The sequence below is a fragment of the Bombus pyrosoma genome, linkage group LG1 (genome assembly GCF_014825855.1).
Source record: "Bombus pyrosoma isolate SC7728 linkage group LG1, ASM1482585v1, whole genome shotgun sequence".
Taxonomy (NCBI): Eukaryota; Metazoa; Arthropoda; class Insecta; order Hymenoptera; family Apidae; genus Bombus; species Bombus pyrosoma.
In genome coordinates, this window is record NC_057770.1 from 655,153 (window position 1) to 670,059 (window position 14,907).

Genomic DNA, 14,907 nt, shown 5'->3' on the forward strand with positions numbered 1-14,907 from the left:
AAATGTAATCAAAGGAGCTGTAAACATGAAATTACAAAGAAATTTTTTATTTTCATCGTAAGAAGATGTTTTATTAAATTAAATACGTTCTGCAGGCGCTTGTTTATGAGCTAAATATAAAAATACTATTGATGATAATGCAGATACCAAAAATATAACGTCAAACCACCTATGATAAAAATTAAATTGCAATTCTCCTAAAACTTGAGTTATTATAATCCGATATTCCGCAGGCATATTCATTCGCATTAGAAGCACAGACGACACAAAATACATACCCTACAAAAAACACATAATTACATCATCAAAAAAGCAATAAACTTTGATCCATATCAAATAAAATAATCTTACCATTATTTGAGCAAGTATAAGTACGATAATATTCGATGATTTGCTGCTTGATATCGCGTAGAAAAACTGAAATAACAGAATAATTAGTATTTAATAGATATTTTCAAACTTCTAAATGTTTTCGAAATAGTGCAAAAAATATTTGCTTCAAACATACCTTCGTGAGTGTTAGTAATAAACCACGAATTGATGTTAATACAATACAACCAACAAGATAGAAAGAAATGTGTTGAGACCAAAATGTAACATCGATATCAAAACCAATCCAGTGTACTGCAATTTCAATTGCTCTAGTTACAGGATCTTTCTTGCCCACGCGATCGAAAACAATATTAATTGTTGACTAGAAGAAAACATAGATTTCAAATCCATAACTTTTTATGCAATTCTATTGTATAGATGCTTACAATGAATATTTTCCAAGTACAATACACAGAGAAAAAATACCCTAAAACATTAAAATATTTCCCCTGCCATGTAGCAGCCCATTCTAAACGTTCTCTTGCATTTTGAATATCGTGTGCTTCTAAAAATAATTGCCGAGATAATTCTTCTAACGCTGTAACTTCAGTTTGTAACTGTTTGATACCTGCGATTACATTTCATAAAATGTACACGTAAACAGAACTATTTTACATCCTAATCATATCGAAGAATGTAATACATACTTTCCTGATTACTTTTAGTACCACTTAAAGGACCAAACATCCCCCAAAGTCGAGATCTAGCTTCAGTTTGCCCTACAACTTCCCCCTTCTTAGCTAATGCCATTCTCTTTTTCTTAGCCACGATCATATCCATTGTTTGTAATAATCGTTTTTCTATAGCCTGTACGTCGGCATATGTTACAGGTCTCATAAAATAGGCCATTGAAGTATATGGATAATTTACAGCACCAAATCCTGATAATAGTGCCATAACAGTGACACCAATAACTCCTATTCTACTAACACCTTGTTCAATGGATAATAGGCCTTTTTTTGGACTTAAGATTGGAAAGGGATTTCCCACTTTCCAAAACAAGTAAAGATAAAAGAGATATACAACAACTGTTAATGGCCTTATTAATTTCAGTCTTACTGTAAAAAAATGATCGTTTAATATATTCAGTATTACATACTAATGTAAATATTTATAAAATACACTCACCAAATCTGATATTGCTAATGATAAAATATGCTATGTAAAATGGAATCAAAACAATTACCATAAATAGCAGCATATAAAGACCAACATTCCAATGAAAATATCTAGAACTAAATATACATTATATTATTAATGCTCAATTTAAAAAAAAACATTTACTTACCTGGAGTCAAGAACTCCAACTATTTCAAAAATAATTAGTTCGAACATAGTACAAGATAGTGAAAATGTTGTGGAAAAAATTAGTTGTACTAATCTGTGATGAACTTCATAATCCCGAAATAATTTTTTTACAAAAAATACCCATCCTCCCAAGAAGAAGATAATCTGCAATATGCAATACAAATACATAAAAAGATAAAAATAAACTAATTAAGTCGGATAATACACAATCTGGCTAGATGAGATCAACAACACTTGTTATTTTAAAAATAGATTACACAATTTCGGACTGGCACATTTATTATAAAATTATTAATATTAATACAGACAATACATAGTACGTTATAAAAATTTAATAAAGCTAACGCTCGTCTATTACACAGAAATTTTAAAATAATTTCACAAAATTTAATTTATTAATTTGCATTTCAATATTCATGAAACGTAAATATGTTTCGAAATTCGCATTATTAATAAAAATGATGTATAATAGAAAAACATAAATATTACAGTTACAATCCTTTAATAAAAATATCAATCATTTATAACCTAATTCTGTAACATCTACGAGTACCGGCAAGAATCTATTTATATTAGTGGAAATAAATTTCCACCTGTGTGATTAGAATCACGAATGTATCTTCCAAGAAACCCATTTTTTAATGTCACACACACTTCGCATTGCAAAGTATGAAATTGATCCCGTTGCTTGTCAGAATACGTCAAGGAAATTGTCACTGCACATAACGTAGTAGTCGTTATTATAAGATTTTTCCCCACTCCGCATCCATTAATACTTTACAAATTATGTTGTGAGAAATGCATATTTATACATGTGCAAACATCATTGAGAAGATTTAAATATCGGTTTCTGTAACACATTGAACTAAAAAATTTTATACTTATTTTGATACAGTACATTATATTTTATAAAGGTTACTCTTTGGGAAACGATATCAAACGAATAAAAATTATTATGAACTACTGCAAATACTACCTATGAATCCGTTTGTATAAACTAGAAGTAAATTTAATAAAATAAGGAAGAAATAAAGGTTTATAAAAAGATTTAATCAAATATTACGTTTACTATTTTAATATACATATGTTCAATTTTATTTTGTAGCATTGGTTATAAAGTATTTATGGTTATAAAATTTAAAAATTCATAATTAATAAATTTCCACATACTACATACGATGTTATAATTTCTTCGAAGGTTATTTCTCAGCTCGTATCTACAGCTTGTTTTGTAGATGTATTCAGTGGTATTACAGGCTAATGGAGATATATACAATAAGCAAAATATTTTATTAAATCTATATTAAAAGTACTGTATATCCAAACTTACCTCATTCTCTGTATCTTCAATATCTTTAAGTGTTTCTCTATACCTTTTAAGTAGTCGTTCATGTGGAGATGTTTTGATAAGCTTTTTAGAATACTGAAAATCCTTCTTTGCAGGAGTTAAACCTATTTAATTTCAGTTAAACAAATAATTTTTCAAAATTATGGATATGCATGCAATATATATAACAATAGTATAAATACTAGTGAATAATTGATCATACCTGTTGGATTATCGCGATATAAATCTTCTGTAAAGAATTTGTCAACTTGATCAAGTATTGCTTGCATTTCTAAAATAATTTTGCTATTCACATTTTCTGCATTAATATTTTCACTCTCAAGCTTTTTACTCATTTCTGTAAATACAGTCATAAATGCCATCTTACAATCATCAAAACATTTTATATGTTCATTGCTAGTGGTATAAACTTTCATATACATATCCTGAAAACCATAATATTAAAAATAAAATGAGAATTGAAATAACTTGAACAATTTTAGGTGCCAACTTACATTAATTACTGACAAAATGAAGCTTTTATCTTTTGCCATCTTTTGCTGCATTTCCGTAATATTATTTTCCACGCAATTTTTAAAACTCATTAATGTATCACAATTCTTATTTATGTTCGATTGGAACTGATCTATTGATGTTTTACCTTGTGCTATAGCGCTTTCGTTCAACAATCGAGACTATCAAAAGAAATGAATATCAAATTACCTCATAATATCGTACAATAGGGAATCTGCTTTTCTAAGAAATTCAGTTTTTTTTACCTTATCTGTTCCTTCAACAACTATCTTTTTTACTATTTCTAGATCACTTCGAAATCTTTCTTGTAAATCATCTTGTTTTTCTGTCTTTATTTTGCAAGTATCTGAAGCTTGATTATTTATAGTTCTACAAGTTTCATCAATGTTGTCTAATATATTGCATATTGAAAAATGATTCTCTTCCTGCTCCTTTTGTACCTCATTGAAACAACGTTGCAAATCGTCCATCATCTGCAAGTAGACAATATCAGGACTACAACAATATAATCCTTTTTTTAAAGTAACGTACCTTTGCAAAATTTGTCCGTTTTTCGATAATATCATTTTGATCTTGTCGAATATTTTCAATATGTTCTCTAATTTCTAACATATCGTTATTTAAACGAACCCGCTTTTCACTTGAACATTTAGAAATTGATGTCATTGATTCTTTTGTAAATTCTATTAAGTTATCAATATTTTGAGAAATATCAGTGTTTAGCGCTTGCAAACCTTCAGCTAGTTTATTCTCCAGTAACTGATGAAATTTTTGCACAATATGGGAAGAAATATTATTTAACGTACTAATTTTTATATTAGTCATAGCTGTAACATTTACGCTTTCATTTCCCAACCAATGTTGATATCTTAAATACTAAAAAATAAATATTATAATTTGATGAATTTCATAATAAAAATATTAATTATGTTTTGTTACATACAGAATCATCCATATTTTTCATCAACTCATTGATAATATTTTGTTTAAAATTAACAAGATCCTGGGACATAACTTGAATCGCCTTTCCAATGTCCTCACTAACTGATACACTTTGCGCTTCTAAAGAAGCAAAATAGTAAGTATTTACTTACAAAATTCAATATTTCTATTGAACATTCTACTTACCAATATGATCCTTCATTGATGTAGAGAATTGCATTAAATTTTTGGTATGTGATGCAATATCAGCTTCAATTTTTTGGATTCGTTCTTTAATGTTGTTCTTAAACTGTTGTCCAAGAGATTTATTTTGCTGCCCTATTTGTCTATAAATATAAAATGTTAATTTTAAATTTACAAATATAATTTAAAATTTAGGATTTTATTTGAGAGAAAGTGCTTACAATTTACGAAAGATTTTGTCATGAAGTTTATTTACATCTGAGGTGGCTGTATCAGCAACATCTAAAACTGTTTGTACTTGTGATAAAAGAACATTTTCAGTATTTGCATGTTTTTCAACAAGAAATTTTTGTTCCTCTTTTTCTCGTTCCGATATTGCCAAGCGTGTTGACGTTGACATTAAAGCATTTACTGTGCTTTTCAATTCATTTTTTGTATTTAATAGTTCATTTGCTTGTTTGGAAGTTATTGATTTTAATTCGTTAAATATTTGCTAAAATAATAATTTTGATTTTTGCATTGTGTAATACAATAAGAACATAATAGAAATTATAAAACTTTGATCAACAATCACCTCTTTAGAGTTCATACATTCTTCAAGTGCTTTAATATGATTCAATTTTTCCTCTATTTCTTTGCTTTGAAATTCTATCAAGGATTGCATTTCATTGTAACTGTCTGGAGTTAGATAAATACCATTTCGTTCACGACATGCTATTAAATCTTTCTTTAATCTTTCAATTTCTTCGATATATTCTTGAAGTAATGCCTTCTTCGAAAATTTTTGATTAACTTCAGGTCGATTTGTGATATTTTTAGCACGGTGTGCATAATCTAATGTTGACAAGGTTTCCTCAAGATTAATACTAGCAGGAGATATTGTAGCAATTATTGAAGTTCTTGTACGTCCACCTAATGATTCTTGGAGCAACCGTGTTAATTTAGATTCTCTGTACACAAAAGATAAACAAGAAAATTCAATATTTGAATATATGTTATAAATTAACTATCAGAATTTATATTAATTTATTAATAATTACTTAATTTTACCTATAAGGTACATGTGGAGCTTTTTCTGCTAGTGCTGTTATAACTCGACCTAAGGTTAATAGAGATTGATTGATATTGCCTGCTTCTCTTGCTCTTCGGTCAACAGCACCAGACCTTCCAACATTTTCACTACCAGCCAGATCAACTAAATTTAATTTTCCAGTTTTCAATAGCTCTTCGCCCTCTATAGTATTCTCCCTTATATGAACAGTAATAGAAAATATTGTGTGGGAACGACTAGAACGCAAATAATATTAATATTGAATTTCATGAAATAAGATAGACATAAATAGCTATTTAAAATATAAAAGCAGAATATTTTTTAACCTTGAATGAGCATTCATCAGAGTAGCTGCAGTTTGCCGTTTTTCTGATCCTTTCTGAAGGATGTTAAATACTTCATTTTTAGTATGTATTGACATTTCTTCTAAACCATGTACTATTACAGCACCTTTTTTAGTTGGATCTTCATATATCCTTTTAAATCATTATACAGAATTTTGATTTGGCCAAAATTGCAATACATGAACAAAGGATATAAAAATTAAATACCTTATTTTAGCAGCATCCTCACTAGGAGATAATAAATCAAATATTTCCTCGTTGTATAATTCTAAATAGCTGGCTCTTACTGAGTATTCCTGTACGCCTAATACGCGCAACTCATCAAATAAATGACTTAAAGCTCGAGGTATGATTCCAGCAGTGGTATCCTATAAATTTTATACATATATACATATATATATGTGTGTATTCATATATATCTCTATATATATATGCATACATTATAATATATAATATATTCTTTTATGTTGTCTATTTCAAGACTACTATTTGTAGAAAGAAAATGTTAAACCAACTGTTTGCCAATGTAATGATGGATCATTGTCAGTTCCTTCCATTGTGAAAGTCTTTCCAGTGCCAGTTTGTCCATATGCAAATACTGTGCAATTATATCCAGCCAAAACTTCCTCCAGCAAAGAACTGACAACTGCATTATATACTTGTATCTGAAAATTTATTAATAATTATTCATCTTTTTTTAAATGTTATCTATATAATACTAAATACTAATTGAAAGACGCACCTGCTTTGAATTAGGTCCAAATACTTTGTCAAACGTAAATTTTTTTGTAAATTTATCATGAGGTCTTTCCCGAATGACCACTTCTTTATTAGATGGTATATCAACAACTGTTACCGATTTTCCGACTTTCTCAGCATTATTTATTGGCCTACCATAAAACAAAGCAACATCAATATAGAATTACATTTTAAAATAAAGTTTTGTATAAGTATTTCATAGTTTAATATGGAATTACCTGACACGGACAAAGACTTGTATATGTTGCTTTTTCTCTTTTTTCGCATTTTTCGTGTCGTTCATTTTTGTGGAATAAATCTTCTTTACACTCTGATCGCTTTTAGTTATTTCACCTTAAACATTCGTCTCTTTTTTTCGTAGAATAAGTCGCTACCTTTCACATTGTATATAAACGCTTCCTTATATTATTAACCGTTGAACAATTTAAAATCTATGTTTTACAACAGTCCTAACAGAGGTCTCTTACATCGAACTGTACGTAAAATCACAAAAATTTATCCTCAGTTACTCTATAAATTACCAAAACGAAACCAAGATATCACTGTACAATCTCCAAAGGAAAAAGAAATTAAGTAATTAACTAACTACACGGAGACAATAGTTATATTAATCTATTTTGTGATGATTACAAAAAAATCAAATATCTATAAATCTTTTTATGTAACTTTCAAAATCAATAATAAAGTTTTTACATATATTATAGAGGCGAGGCAGTGAAGAAGTGAAATTCGAGTATCACTAGCCGACAGCCAATAATTGCAAGCGCGGCAACCAAATTTTGTTTCGTTGGACGGACTATAGATAAATGTACAGTTACTGATACGCTCTGAAATACTTCGAATCCCTTCAAATACGTAATCAGAAAGGGGTATTGTATTAATTGCATATAATAAATAGAATTACGTAGAAAATCAGAATAATATGCAGAGTAGATTTATGAGAGTTGAAGCTTTACTTTAACTCTTGAGCAGTCCAAGAACACGCTTTAAATTTGTTTTTTCGCGCTCTACAAAGATACAGAAAATGAACATATAGTTCTACTTAAAAAAGATGATGATCTTGAAATCTTGTAAAAAAAATGTTCATCGTTGTACGTGGCCTTTGAAATACTGTAGTTTCTGATAACTTTTTAAAAAATCATGTTCAAGGTGCTTCCTATTTTCACAGTACTAACAAATCGTGGATTACGTATAATTATGAATTGCAAATTGAAGTTCAAACATCTATCACAGTAGAAAAATGTAAGTCTATTAATTTTACGAATTTGACAAAATCTTTCTATAAAAGAAATTGATTCTTTTTAAAATTATAGATTAGAATATTTCCTTAATAGTTTGATTGAATTACATAGAATATACAAGCATAATCCTAAAATTGTATTACTGATAAACGTGCTTAATGTTTTACTTATTCATATTTCTTTCGGTTGCATCTACATGGATCAGAACTGTTCGTGAATTATTTTCATATACTACTGTAAATGTAATATTTCATAAATTAAGATATTTTGCTATACTAGTGCCTCCTTCCCAAACTTTTTCCAATAACTTCCCTTTTCATTTCCCCTCTTCATATAAGAGGTTTATATAAAAACATTTGTAATAAAACATGGCTATTTGTAAAGATAACCATGTCAATCTTTAAGAAAGCAAAGGCATTTGAGGGATTGTAACCCATAGAATATGAACCTGGGTGCTATGCCATAAAAGCTGTAAATATATTCTTTTTATAATATTTTAGTTCATTTATACTTTCTTTGATATCAGATAAAGCTCTGTGACGAAGTTCCTTTTTTGGCATATTTTTATAAATTGTTGGATTCCATCTCCTAAAATAAATTATGCATTATTTTTAAAAATAATGTGAATTAAATATAATATATAATAATTATCACTAGAGTATATAGATAATTTAAATGCAAATACCTGACTAGTTCTTTAATCACACTGCAATCAATAATTCTATAATGTAAATAATCATTGACTAATGGCATAAATTTTAGTAAGAATAAACGATCCATGTAAACTGTATTACCAGCTAGAGGACAACTTTTACTTGGAATGTATTTTTTTAACAAATTAAGTAACATTTGCTCTGCATCCTTTAAACTAAATTTGCTACATTTAGATTTTGCTACCAGGCCAGTCTGGAAAAATATCGTTCTTATGATAAATATCAGTTATAAATGCATGTTTAAAGTTCAAATAATTACTATAGTAAAAGATAGTTGATTCACCTTTGTATGCCATTTAGTGCACCATTCATTCATATTTTCTAACACTACATCTGGTTGATTAATTACAACATTAAATTCATCACTTATAATGTTCAAATCTTTGTCAGTTATCAAACAAGCAACTTCCAAAATTGTATCCTTTTCTATATTAAGTCCAGTTAACTAAAAAGGAGTTTAATATAATATTTTTGTACGTTTAAGTTTATGATTACAGTGATTGTATATTCAGAAAAACTAAAGCAATCAAATATGTATAAAAATCCTTATGAGTGTATACTATAACTTAACCTAGAAAAAATTTCATAAAATATTTACTTCTGTGTCTATCCATACGATGCAATCACGGTTGTTATATGCCATATTTTCGTTTGATGAGATCTAAAATATAAGATCTGTTTTGTAACTATTCTCGGAAAAGGATTTAAAAGATAGTTTATCTTTCTCTTTTATCACTATGTTGATATTTTATAATTATCGGAACAACGTATTTTTCGCATGAAAAAACATGAAACATAAGCTCGAAACATAACCTAATCCGAAATGAAATGTCTATACTAGTATAATTACATAATTGATTATATAAAATATGACTATAATATACTATAATATAACTATTATAAAAAAAACTTATATTTTACTTTAGTTAAATACTTTAGTAAAAATAAGTTCAGTTATAATACACTTACTGAATGTAAAACTTAATACTATGTAGTGTACTGTATGTTAAAACCTTATATCAATTATATATCGAATTATTTTCAACTCATTACTTATAAAGAGTTCATATGCCAATTTTCGTGTTTCTAACTTTAACAGCTCGTGGAATATGGGTATCTTTAAAAAAAAAAATGTTTTCTACCATTTTAGAGTCCGCATTTCCAAAAATTATTTCTTATTTCATGTCTACGTCATAAAAGGAATATGTATATATACTGTCCAAATTTCACGTTTCTAGATACAATGGTTTTTAAAAATATTGAGGATTTGTTCATATTTTTGTCCTTTTACAGAACATAATAAAATTTTAAATATTTCCAATATCTCAATATAAACACTATAAATTGTATGTTTAATAATACCAGTCAAACTCATATACATATAAACAAGTATATTAATGACAGGCTATGTACTCAAAACGATATCTATTATGTACACGAAATAATCCTGTACATAAAAATTAACAAGAAGTTAGAATTCAAGTTAAACTTTGTTGTAGAATGTTTTTTTTTTTTTTTTTTTTAATGTAAACTGTAGTTCTACCTGTTATTAATTACAATCAAAAGAATATATGAATAAAATATACATGAATAACGTAATGTATCGAATACCGAACTGTTCTTTCGAGAAAAGGATTGTTGGCCCTGAAAAGGGCCGTTTTCATTTTTGCTGCCAGAAAAAAAATTTAAGCTCGTTCTCCACGAATTCTACGCGCCAACTGGATATCTTTTGGCATAATAGTAACCCTCTTAGCGTGAATAGCACAAAGATTCGTGTCTTCAAAGAGTCCAACTAGGTAGGCCTCGCTTGCTTCTTGAAGCGCCATAACTGCTGAACTTTGGAAACGTAGGTCAGTTTTGAAGTCCTGTGCAATTTCACGAACAAGCCGTTGGAAAGGCAATTTACGGATCAAAAGCTCAGTACTCTTTTGGTATCTTCGAATTTCACGAAGAGCAACAGTTCCGGGACGATAACGATGAGGTTTCTTCACTCCTCCAGTTGCAGGTGCACTTTTACGCGCAGCCTTTGTCGCCAATTGCTTTCGGGGCGCTTTACCACCAGTTGATTTACGAGCAGTCTGCTTAGTACGAGCCATTATACTCCAATACTACAATACACATAAGTCCGTACAGAAATGAAGTTTCCCAGCTCCGACGACGACTTGGAGTTTATATATCTTACGAGGCAGGAGCTTTGAGCGTTTGATTGGTTCATTGGGATCGAGAAGGGGCAGTCAATTAAGGGGAGCTATTTTGGATTGGCCAGCTCGATAATAGTGGGGGATCAGTATTTATCATATACAGAGGTATTTAATAACTTTTTAATTGAAAGAGTAATTATCGCTACAATTACAATCCAAAAGAGGCACCATAAAACCAGCTATGTTCCCCAATATGCTCAATAAAACTACAATTTAACTGCCAGTTAACTTTAAAATTCTTATTCACCAAGCTTGCATCTATGTATATTGTACATACCTTATCCGCTTACCAAAGCAGAACATGGTACGATTTCGGAGGTTAAGTTATAAATTGAGATTAATTTTGTAGAATCGATCTTTTTTAGGACCATCACATCTTTTTAAATGTATGGTAATTCTCCGTTTATACAATAAGACAACAGTCTACTATGTTTAAAATTCAAATAAATATTAATAGCTAAACATTAATTGCTCGTTATGGCCTGTCGTTAGATAAGGTCGTTAGATATTGTTATGACAAACAGATGGTTAGTACAATGCAGTTAATAAAATATATTATATTACACATGTATTTATATTACACTTTGTTCTCCTTGTTTCCCAATTTGTTAAAATAGTAATTAATATTTGCAGTTTTGCTATTTCTAAATGAGGTAATCATATATCGTTTATTGCGCAATACAAATACAATGTTACAACTCCAAGTCTATGATACTAATCGGTGCCGTTTTTCTATAGTTTATGATCTTGCTACATACACGTATCTTGATTGGATAATACAGAATTAATAGATGTTTATTTAAATTCTACTCAGATTACAATTCTAATCGATTAGAAGAATTAAAAAGGAAAACAAGCAAAAGTTCCAATGTAAAAAAGAAATTGGTGGCCCTGAAAAGGGCCGATTGTTCTCAGTTTGTGAAGGGAGATGTTCTTTTGTTTATTTGCTCTTTATATACTTAGTAACTGCCTTTGTACCTTGGCTAACTGCCTGCTTAGCAAGTTGTCCAGGCAATAAAAGCCTGACGACGGTTTGTATCTCTCTCGATGTAATAATATTTCTATTGCTGTATTTGGACAAACAAGATGCTTCGGCAGCAATTCTGTCGAATATATCGTTCACAAAACTATTCATGATGTTCATGGCTTTGCTCGAAATATTTGTGTCTGGATGAACTTGTTTAAGTACTTTATAGATATAAATCTCATAATTCTCCTTCTTCTTTTTCCTTTTCTTTCGATCAGGTTCGCTTACATTAACATTTTTCTGTTTCTTTCCTACTTTTACGGCAGTTTTGGGAGGCATTATTGAATACGTATACTCATTACAATATAAACACACAGAATATCTATACTTGTCAAAATATAAGCACCCAAAATATCTATACTCGTTAAAATATAAATAATCTATACTATCTGTATTACTTGAAAAACAAACACTCAGAATATCTATATTCGCTGAAATACAAACATACACAATGTTGTCTCACGTTCGTCTCACGTTTCTATTCGGTTCTTCTGCTTTTATAGAAAACGTCGTTCAATTCTCATTGGTCGAAAATGTAACGCGTTCATCAATCTTTCCAATATTTCTGAAATGTTTCCAACGTTTCGTTTAAATTTAAACAGTAACCAGCAGAGACGTTAAAGTAATCTGGTTTTACTTTTCCATGCCTTTCGAAATGCTTTCTTAACTACCAATCGTTGGCAATTTTATCCGTCGAAAAAAGCAAACTTGACGAGGGAGATACATTTCTAAAAAATTTCAAGTATCTTTCTCCTCGCTTCGCGAAGTCAATTTCAACTGTCGGTAGTGATAACGGCGACAGGCAATTAACGAAGCAAACACACAGTTAACCAATGCGACACTATCCTTCTGCATACCATGATACGAAATCATTTTCTTTCGTACGATAAAAATTTCTTTCTCTCTCTCTCTCTCTGCATAGCTGTTGCACCGCATAAAAAACGACACGATCGTTTTTGCCTTTGTCAGAAACAAACAACAAAAATCGTGAACGTAGTGGGGACAGAATCCCAACCGTTAGATGCCTCGAAGGGTCGATTTCGAAAGGTATTGCCGACTTTGTTTTCCAATCAGATTTTTTACGCTTCTTAATTGCCTTTGCTTCTAGTACTTTTCCGATAAAAACACTAACATCATTTTTAAGGAAGCGCAAACAAAGAGTAGGTATATAAAGAAAAATCTATCAGTGGATTTTACATAGTTCGTCATGATTTCGATAAGTGTTAAGTCCTTATACATTTTCATTTTCCTTACTTTAGCTGTGAACCGAAATGTCTTCTGCATCTCCCGCGGCGAAATCAATCAATGGGATACAAACTCGATACCCGATTCCTCGTATGGTAAGTAGATATATTGGTTTAAAAGAAACGCTTGAGTTTTTATATAATTAATTTATTAAATTGAATTTGATAATAAAAAACAAAACGAAACAAAAAAGAAGAAGAGGTGGATGAATTAGACTCGACCAGAATCGTCGGTGGACAATTCGCAGTACCAAATCAATTTCCATTTATGGCTGTGGTGCATCGATTGATGGGCAATGGAATGACCTCACAGTGCGGTGGAACGATTATTTCCTCAAGATGGGTGTTAACAGCAGGTCATTGCGTAGCAGATGGACCTAGCCAATTTCTTGTCGTTTTTGGTATTTGCAACAAAACTGGGATAGATTATAATTCCTATAACGGGCCTGGTGTAGCCATGTTAACGAACAGAGCTATACTTCACCCGAATTATCAAACAACCTTGAATGATATCGCACTATTGTACATGCCAAGAAATATTCCATTCAGAGGTAAGATTCTCATTATCAAACAAAGAAGAAACGTGCCCAACAAGCAGATTCGTATGTAAAAATATATTATGTCTGTATTATTATTAAATCATTTTTTTAATTTTTAGGAAGCATTCAACCTATTAAGCTCGCAGGTTATAACTACTTGAAAAAATCATTCACTGGTAAAACAGGTGCGGTCATCGGATGGGGAAAAGACGGACCTTCCGAAAGTGGAACGAAAAGACTAAAGTACGCGCTTTTACCAATTATTTCGAATAACGAATGCTCCTCGTATTGGGCTGCAACGGAGAAACACATATGCACTTCAGCCACATACCATCAAGACGCATGTCAGGTAAATCATCCTGTCGTTTCCTCTTTTTTCGCAATTTTTTGCTTAAAAATGCGGAACTTTATTGGTTTTACTGGAAATGCAGGGTGATAGCGGTGGCCCGTTGATCGTATTTACAAATAATGTTCCTCTTCAAATCGGAATCGTTAGCTATGGAGACGGATATTGTCCCAGTAATAAACCTGGCGTGTTCACCCGAGTCACTAGATTCATCGATTGGATTCAACAAGTTACCAAACTTCGCTTATAAAAAATCTTGTACTTATCATATTAGGGGCTTTACAAGAATAATAGTGAATGTTGTTATCTATCTATTAACGATATTTTTATATATTTTGTGTATTATGAATAAAATTGAGTTATAGGCAATTTTAGCCATTTGCAGCTTACAGCTACGTTTACGATACTATCGAAATTTCTGAATTTTAACACGATTCAAAGGAAACCGTTTACGAAACCGATTACCAGATTTTTAAATTCACTAATAGCCGACATGAGTTGCCTCAAACGCGATCGACGCATCGTAAACCTTGTCACCTTACGTTCCTGCCTCACTTCGTAAAAAATCGGGCTTTTGAAAAAGAACATCCAACAGGAAGAAGATTTACACCTACATTTTCGACAACGAATGCGACGAGTCTCGCGAAGTATTGTCTTGTGAAGTACATACCGTCTCATAGAGTATTACCTTCAGAGATATTGTTTGAGAAGTATTTTCTTTTTTTTTACTAACAAATATTGTTTTGAGGTGTATTAATCTGTGTGCGACGAGTTAT

General features: G+C 30.4%; 6 protein-coding genes across 9 annotated transcripts; 1 reads left to right on the forward strand and 5 right to left on the reverse strand.

Moving 5' to 3' along the window:
* Positions 1–31: 31 nt before the first annotated feature.
* On the reverse strand, positions 32–2,499 carry LOC122569206 (Golgi pH regulator). Of its 3 annotated transcripts, none has more exons than XM_043729877.1 (8): positions 2,274–2,499; positions 1,661–1,824; positions 1,501–1,607; positions 1,020–1,430; positions 759–940; positions 509–694; positions 352–417; positions 32–279 (listed from the first exon to the last, which is right to left on the reverse strand). In XM_043729877.1, exons 1-8 carry the CDS (start codon positions 2,313–2,315, stop codon positions 79–81), a joined length of 1,359 nt encoding a protein of 452 aa, XP_043585812.1. In that variant the 5' UTR covers positions 2,316–2,499; the 3' UTR covers positions 32–78. The 3 variants fall into 3 exon arrangements, with proteins under 3 accessions (XP_043585812.1, XP_043585824.1, XP_043585821.1); XM_043729889.1 differs by having other exon boundaries at positions 2,234–2,497; XM_043729886.1 differs by having other exon boundaries at positions 2,209–2,497.
* Positions 2,500–2,739: 240 nt separating this feature from the next.
* On the reverse strand, positions 2,740–7,277 carry LOC122569188 (kinesin-like protein Klp61F). Its single transcript, XM_043729821.1, has 16 exons — positions 7,039–7,277; positions 6,804–6,951; positions 6,577–6,726; positions 6,269–6,429; positions 6,044–6,193; positions 5,717–5,953; positions 5,241–5,616; positions 4,888–5,159; positions 4,670–4,809; positions 4,485–4,603; positions 4,073–4,417; positions 3,787–4,014; positions 3,523–3,702; positions 3,231–3,453; positions 3,011–3,132; positions 2,740–2,937 (listed from the first exon to the last, which is right to left on the reverse strand). Exons 1-16 carry the CDS (start codon positions 7,101–7,103, stop codon positions 2,887–2,889), a joined length of 2,967 nt encoding a protein of 988 aa, XP_043585756.1. The 5' UTR covers positions 7,104–7,277; the 3' UTR covers positions 2,740–2,886.
* A 141-nt stretch (positions 7,278–7,418) lies between these two features.
* On the reverse strand, positions 7,419–9,952 carry LOC122569224 (probable oligoribonuclease). 2 transcript variants are annotated; one of them, XM_043729926.1, is made up of 5 exons: positions 9,744–9,952; positions 9,373–9,435; positions 9,058–9,219; positions 8,747–8,967; positions 7,419–8,649 (listed from the first exon to the last, which is right to left on the reverse strand). In XM_043729926.1, exons 2-5 carry the CDS (start codon positions 9,415–9,417, stop codon positions 8,517–8,519), a joined length of 561 nt encoding a protein of 186 aa, XP_043585861.1. In that variant the 5' UTR covers positions 9,418–9,435; positions 9,744–9,952; the 3' UTR covers positions 7,419–8,516. The 2 variants fall into 2 exon arrangements, with proteins under 2 accessions (XP_043585861.1, XP_043585851.1); XM_043729916.1 differs by lacking the exon at positions 9,744–9,952 and having other exon boundaries at positions 9,373–9,587.
* Positions 9,953–10,105: 153 nt separating this feature from the next.
* LOC122569228 (histone H3) lies at positions 10,106–10,930 on the reverse strand. Its single transcript, XM_043729939.1, has one exon. It carries the CDS (start codon positions 10,868–10,870, stop codon positions 10,460–10,462), a length of 411 nt encoding a protein of 136 aa, XP_043585874.1. The 5' UTR covers positions 10,871–10,930; the 3' UTR covers positions 10,106–10,459.
* On the forward strand, positions 10,910–14,507 carry LOC122567956 (chymotrypsin-2-like). The gene is made up of 6 exons (XM_043727152.1): positions 10,910–10,922; positions 11,018–11,080; positions 13,262–13,342; positions 13,441–13,797; positions 13,905–14,134; positions 14,217–14,507. The coding sequence occupies exons 1-6, from the start codon at positions 10,910–10,912 to the stop codon at positions 14,379–14,381; spliced, it is 909 nt and encodes a 302-aa protein (XP_043583087.1). The 3' UTR covers positions 14,382–14,507.
* LOC122569240 (histone H2B-like) lies at positions 11,611–12,281 on the reverse strand. Its single transcript, XM_043729966.1, has one exon. The coding sequence runs from the start codon at positions 12,279–12,281 to the stop codon at positions 11,916–11,918; it is 366 nt and encodes a 121-aa protein (XP_043585901.1). The 3' UTR covers positions 11,611–11,915.
* Positions 14,508–14,907: the final 400 nt, after the last annotated feature.

Bases quoted from the DNA above. Each gene is read 5' to 3' on its own strand.
- LOC122569206 (XM_043729877.1), bottom strand. From the start codon at position 2,315: ATGGGTTTCTTGGAAGATACATTCGTGATTCTAATCACACAG. The intron at 1,608-1,660 runs GTAAGTAAATGT...ATGTATATTTAG, and splicing joins GTTGGAGTTCTTGACTCCAG to TTCTAGATATTTTCATTGGA. The intron at 1,431-1,500 runs GTGAGTGTATTT...ATTTTTTTACAG, and splicing joins CATTAGCAATATCAGATTTG to TAAGACTGAAATTAATAAGG.
- LOC122569188 (XM_043729821.1), bottom strand. From the start codon at position 7,103: ATGAACGACACGAAAAATGCGAAAAAAGAGAAAAAGCAACATATACAA. The intron at 6,952-7,038 runs GTAATTCCATAT...GTTTTATGGTAG, and splicing joins CAAGTCTTTGTCCGTGTCAG to GCCAATAAATAATGCTGAGA. The intron at 4,015-4,072 runs GTACGTTACTTT...GTCTACTTGCAG, and splicing joins AACGGACAAATTTTGCAAAG to ATGATGGACGATTTGCAACG.
- LOC122569240 (XM_043729966.1), bottom strand. From the start codon at position 12,281: ATGCCTCCCAAAACTGCCGTAAAAGTAGGAAAGAAACAGAAAAATGTT.
- LOC122569228 (XM_043729939.1), bottom strand. From the start codon at position 10,870: ATGGCTCGTACTAAGCAGACTGCTCGTAAATCAACTGGTGGTAAAGCG.
- LOC122567956 (XM_043727152.1), top strand. The intron at 13,343-13,440 runs GTAAGTAGATAT...GAAACAAAAAAG, and splicing joins GATACCCGATTCCTCGTATG to AAGAAGAGGTGGATGAATTA. The intron at 14,135-14,216 runs GTAAATCATCCT...CTGGAAATGCAG, and splicing joins ACCATCAAGACGCATGTCAG to GGTGATAGCGGTGGCCCGTT.
- LOC122569224 (XM_043729926.1), bottom strand. From the start codon at position 9,417: ATGGCATATAACAACCGTGATTGCATCGTATGGATAGACACAGAA. The intron at 8,968-9,057 runs GTGAATCAACTA...ATATTTTTCCAG, and splicing joins GCACTAAATGGCATACAAAG to ACTGGCCTGGTAGCAAAATC. The intron at 8,650-8,746 runs GTATTTGCATTT...AATTTATTTTAG, and splicing joins GTGATTAAAGAACTAGTCAG to GAGATGGAATCCAACAATTT.